Source organism: Clupea harengus, chromosome 14 (assembly GCF_900700415.2).
Source record: "Clupea harengus chromosome 14, Ch_v2.0.2, whole genome shotgun sequence".
NCBI lineage: Eukaryota > Metazoa > Chordata > Actinopteri > Clupeiformes > Clupeidae > Clupea > Clupea harengus.
In genome coordinates, this window is record NC_045165.1 from 23448018 (window position 1) to 23454154 (window position 6137).

The 6137-nt window shown below is 45.3% G+C and overlaps 1 protein-coding gene across 6 annotated transcripts in view; it reads left to right on the plus strand.

The window, feature by feature from the left end:
- The window catches only part of myo6b (myosin VIb), a 36026-nt gene extending 30229 nt beyond the window's left edge, over positions 1-5797 (plus strand). For all 6 annotated transcript variants that reach the window (XM_031580995.2, XM_031580998.2, XM_031580997.2 and 3 more), the window contains 4 exons: positions 633-736; positions 1347-1478; positions 3275-3493; positions 3777-5797. In XM_031580995.2, coding sequence (XP_031436855.1) covers positions 633-736; positions 1347-1478; positions 3275-3493; positions 3777-3976 — 655 coding nt within the window. In that variant the 3' untranslated portion in view covers positions 3977-5797. The remainder of the gene's footprint in view (positions 1-632; positions 737-1346; positions 1479-3274; positions 3494-3776) is intronic.
- Positions 5798-6137: the final 340 nt, after the last annotated feature.

Here is a 6137-nt window from a genome sequence, read left to right on the forward strand (position 1 = left end):
ACCCATGGCCATCATCGGGGGCACCCACCCGGCCAGCTAAAGGTCACTGGCACTGCGTGACTTCCCGCTGGTTGGTACCAAACAGGGCTCCCTGTGGATGACAAGAGTTTACCCCCCCGGCCAATTGGATTAGGGCAGACACTATTCCCCAGTACTCCAAAGCTGCTGGGAGAACCTTAGGTGCCTTGTGTAAATCCCCTGGCTGGATGGACTTATTGGTCTCAAACCAGCAGGACGTGAACTTCAAACCGATGAGAGGATGGCTTAAGGGAGAGCAGTTACCAGTCAGGGAGTGGGCGTTGGGGGGTGGGGAAGGATTGTCAGTTCAGAGGGCCAATTCATGTCACAACTCCTGATTTATGCTCCTACCTCCATTCCCCAGTAGCGCTACGCTAATGAGCTAGCTCAGGCACTGGCTGTAGTGACCTTGGATGCTCAGATAATCTATTCAGAAGTGGAGAAGGGTCATATGTCAGTCCATGCTGTTAATGCCACACCATAGAATGTGCCAGACATTTATAATCCTTCAAGTGTCTCCTCGACTACCACTTCTATCACTTGGAGACTCACTGACTGTCTTGGAATGAATAATTAGTAGTCCTTTCTCATTCCACTTTTTTATTCCACCTCAGGGGAGTCCAAGTCCAAGCCAACAAGGTCGCAGCTGGTGTCAAGAAGTATGACCTCAGCAAGTGGAAGTACGCCGAATTGCGTGACGCCATCAACACCTCTTGCGGTAAGAGCGCCGAAACTGACTGCACTAAACCGATAAGGACTGCAGACCGGTCTGATAGAGCGCACGATACAGCACAGCTGTAACAGTACACAAACTTGAAAGACACTGAAGTGCTAAAGAGTACGACTGGTGGGGTGATGGATGAGGTATGAGTTTAGTAGAAGGCCAGTGCTCCCCACGTGTCCTTAGTGTCACTGTCATCATTAGCGTCGGAATACTCTACAACCTCTTGACCTTTTCCATGCGTTCCTACTCCCTTAGTTATAGTGGGCTGTGGTGGTGATTTGGAGCTTTAAAATGGCATGACCTTATATCTTGCTTTAAAGATTGTCAGAGTTTATAATCATGCTATAAAGACTAGCAGAAATTGAAATTTCACTGAACAAGCCTCGTTATTTTCCCTGGCCGAGACAGTTTTGTGATTGACCTTGAAGGATTGCTCTGACGATGCAGTCTTTGAACCATTTTAATTAAATCAATGTATTTCTCTCTTGCACTGACATTTTTACTGCATTTTATGTACTTTTGTGGAGTTGTGTGTATTAAAAATGCATGTGTTTGAATGGCTCCCGGGCCTTAGTATTAAATTGTGGTGATTCTTCACATGTAGACATCGAGCTGCTTGCCGCCTGCAGAGAGGAGTTTCACCGCCGCCTGAAGGTGTACCACGCCTGGAAGTCAAAGAACAAGAAACGCGACACCGACACCGAACAGCGGGCCCCTAAGTCAGTCACCGACTACGGTAGGCAGAACCAGCAGCAGCAGCAGCACTGCACCACAGCTTAGGGGTGTGTGCTCCTCTGTCCTCATCCACACACAGACAATTACTTCGCTCACCGCATGGCTTCCCTTTGAAATTGAACCCCATTTCGAACAAAGAAATCTCCACGGGCCTCCAGCAAGCTTGCCGTAATCTGTTGGAGAATTTAAGGAGATAAAGATTTCAGTCGCTCTTAACTCTCCGTGCAGAAAAAGCTCAGGTGCTATTCTGGATGTTTGAGAAAGGGAGATGTAAACACAGCCACAGCGTTGTTCACCTATGTTGCCGACGCCCGCTGTTTGTTAATGATGAAGCTTCCTGTTTGTTGCGGGCACTGAGGCGAGCCTGGCACGGGCACTTGGCACCCTAATTGCTCTCTCTCCGCTCCCTGCCTCTGTCTGTGTGCGCTGGTTTGTTTGTTCCCTCTCTCTCTCTCTCTCTCTCTCTCTCTCTCTGTGCATCCAGGTTGTTTGGTGCTGCACTCGGCCTACGCGCCGGCGCCTCAGGGGGTGCGTTTTGCTTTTCCGATGCCTGCGAGCACCGCGGTGTCTGGGGGCCGGAGCCAGAGCCGCATTGTTTTTGCGGTCCAAAGCCACTCCGTCCCTTTGATTTAGATGGAAAGTTTTCTCTTTTGTGTTGTTTCTTTTTCGTGCATCTCCATGGGAAGAACAAAGGGAGTTTTATCCCCACGCTGTTCTTTGTGGTAACACTCCGTGTCGCTTGCATATCCTTCCCTTTTCTTGAGCGTGCTTTGGTAGCATTCGGAATCCTACCGTGACTCCGCTGTTACTGTTACTGTGTTAGTTTGTGTGCCTGAAACTCCTTGGCGTACAGACTGACAATAATGAGGCCTCGCTTTGGCAAAGATAGTGGGACTCTTCAGTATAAGGCGACATTAAGCTGAAGTTGAGTCCCTGCTTAACCGACATACTTTTTTATACCCATGTGTTTTGTTGATGACACCTCTCGTGTGTTATTATACCATAGACCTGATTTTATTTCAAAGCAAAAATACTGCCACACTTGCTTAAGGCTCCCAGTAGTGTTCTATTATGACAGTCTTGCCAGTCATATTCAGAGTCACGTCAACACAAGTATGTAACCCAGGAGAGATAGCCCAATTAGTGACAGACACCATAACAATATTAAAAGAAGTGTTGTTTTATAGCATCATTGCATAGGACTGATTGGTCTCAACTTCACGCACTTTCATCTTAACACATGAAAAAGACACACTGTGACTAACAATAAAGTCACTCCTAAAAGGAGTCAAATGGCAGGTGATTTATCTGCAGAGCAAAGCATAGAGCAAAGTGACTACTTACACAGAATTCCTGGCAGAATTGAATATGTGAGCTATGTTTGCAAAGGCAAAAGTGTCATCGTATGTCATAAGAGCATCCTGTTCGATGCTTATTTACGCAATTAGCAGTGAGAATGCCAAATTCCGCATACCTTGTCTGTTATCTCTCCTCTCGGCTCTGCTCTGTTTTCCTGAGGCTGTATATTCTAATGAAGAGCACATTTGCTGTCCACGTACTCAGTTGCTGGACACTCAGGGGAAAGTTCTGTGGCAGGTGGCAGTACCCAGATGTGTGGGGTCTTCTGCCACAGTATACAATACAAGTCCTTTGTTGTGAGTTCAGACCCTAAGGCCTGTTTTTGACTGGTTTTTGTAGATTTTCTCATTTTCAGAATGCTTTTTCGCTTTACAAAATCGATGAAATAGCTAAGTGCAGATGCCCAGACTAACACAACAACTCTTTTGGACTCCACAGCCGAGCAGAACCCGGCGCCGCCCGTCCAGGCCCGGCAGCAGGAGACCGCCATGAACCGCCAGCAGCGCTACTTCCGCATCCCCTTCATCCGGCCGGCTGACCAGTACAAGGACCCACAGAACAAGAAGAAGGGCTGGTGGTACGCCCACTTCGATGGGCCGTGGATTGCCCGACAGATGGAGCTCCACCCGGACAAGCAACCCATCCTGCTGGTGGCAGGTGCAAGAACTCACACATTCACACCAGTTTTAGCAAATTAAGCGTTAGCAACACTAGCACATGTCCTTGCCTTTGAGCTGTTATTTTAGAAACAAAGGAGATTTTTTCTTTTATGAATATTAGAGGATGGCCCTCCATGTGTGAAACATTCATGAAATTCACATCCATGTCTTTTTCGGAAGGGTTCAAAGGTTATTTTATGTGTGAACAGTATGCCTTAGTATCGGCTAAAGAGCCACGGTGACTTGTTGACCCCGGTATGTATGTTTTTGTTTTCTTTTAGGGAAGGATGACATGGAGATGTGTGAGCTCAGTCTGGAGGAGACGGGCCTGACCCGGAAGCGGGGTGCCGAGATCCTGCCCCGGCAGTTTGAGGAGATCTGGGAGCGCTGCGGCGGCATCCAGTACCTGCGCAGCGCCATCGAGAGCAAGCAGGCGCGGCCCACCTACGCCACGGCCATGCTTCAGAATCTCCTCAAGTGAGGAAGCCTCGTGAATACTGCACACTCCTGTCAGGCTCCAGTTCTGGGCGCTTTGGCTAATCTTGTGCTATAGAGAGCGCAAAGGGAACACATACACATACACACAAGGGTAGTTAGGCCTTTACTTCATCTCACGCTGGGTATCCAGCAGAAAACCCTAAACTACTCAGTTGTTTTTTTGTCATATTTAAAGAGTACTTTTCTTGATTTTCTTTTGGTCATTTCTGTTTGTCTGTTTGTACGATTTTGCTGTGAGACTTTATAGATGACAATTTCTGATTTGTATTGTTTTTTTTTTCCCATGCAAATATGATTTATGCTTGAATTCATGATACAAAAATTGGGGCCTTATTGTAATGGTGGTGTACCTGTTCCTTATGTTATTATGTGATCTTAACTCTGTCTTAACTCTGTTAATGGTTGTTAATGTGTCAAGGTTAATTTTGTGGGACCAGCTGTTGAATGACTCTGTGCTTTTAATTGTGACTCGATCTATCAGTTTTAAGTCCTTCAAACACTCCTTTAAGTGTCTGTCCTAAGGGCTTCACACGTTAATGCTGACTCACAGGTTTCTACTCATTCCCTTTGGTTGTTTGTTGACAATCAGTGCAATTCATTCTTTTTTTCAGGTAATAATGTACATTGTTTTCGAAGAAAAAAAAATTGGAGCCAGAACCTCACCTGTAGTTCACTTGAAAGATAAGATAAAGTTTACTTCACAGGCACTATGCATCCACACACTCACTGAAGTCAGAGTGTGTTTCATGACCTTACAGTATATTACCACGGTGATGTGCAGGGCAAAAACACCCTGTATATCAGACTGGAATGCTTGATATACTGTAGCAATATAACTGCCTTCACAGTCTTACAAACGTTCTATTCTTGGTGTTGTATTGGTCTAGCAGGTTCAGTAGACTACAGGTATCCATAATTCATTTCCTTCGTTTTATTCTCCCCACGATTTTGTACTTTGCAAATAAAAAAACAACTCAATTGATGAAAGCGGGAATATTTCCTCCCAGTAAATGCGGTGGTGAGTCAGGCGCCCTGGTGAATGATTAGCTGTGAGGTCTGTGCTGTGTGCTAGGTCTCCGATGGCTTCTCTAGTTATTTGTCGATGCACAAAACGTCAAGCACCCTTGTTATGAGCGGGAAAGAATACGCTTTTCTGATGCGGTTAGGCGCTTTGCAAATCAAGTTATTTTAAAACCCATATGAATATTTATATGAGCCGCTGACCATTTTGCTGAGAAGTCATAGGGTAGAATAGTAGATTAGGCACAAGTGCAGTTTTTAACACAATTGTAACCTTTTGACGAGGGCAGATTGCTTTTTTGCTGTGCTATGAATGCTATAAAGTAGGCAGAATATATTAGATTATGAAAGGGTAATACAGTGGAATGTTCCAAGCCATGATACTGATGTCTAATCATGTGCTCCGGCGTGGAAACAAATGAGCTCTGTGTCGTAAACAGGGATGGAAATCTGAAATGTATAACATCATTTGACTAACATGAGTCTGGAAGATGGTTGGAGGTCATTTAAGATACGGTGCAGAGTTGTTCTTCAGGTCTGTTTGTACTCCAGTGCTGTTTATTTATGATACTTGATCTCTCTTTTGTGTCACGAACACTATTTCATTATGTAAATGTATTTGGATCCGATAGCGACGCAGTGCAAAGCAACCTTGCTGCTGTATCCAGGACTCTGAAGATGACTGCTTGCTTGTGATTGGTAGGGTTGCAGAGGGTCATTGCATTTCAGAAGTGTCCATTTGTTGGCAGCACTGTGCTATCGTAATAAACATAATTTCTCCCAACTTCTTATTCTGCATTTCTAATTTTGTTCTTCTTCCCAGCTGTGACCTTGTGGCATTGGTTAGCGAGCAGTGGACCTTAAAGAGCTGGGTTGACTGTTCTCGATAGTAGCTATATATTAGCCAGGCCATACCATTCACTGTCAAGAGGCCAGACAGCTGTGACATTAACTGCTAGAGCTGAACAGGTGAATCCAATGGCTTCCAGAGGCTACACAGAAACAAACATGATGTATACCTTCTATAAAGGTCATTTTGGAAGTGGAATCAATGAACCTTCGATGTAACTAAACAACAAAGAGAGAACACCAAAAAAAGGCTAGTTATCATGTCCTTCAGGAGT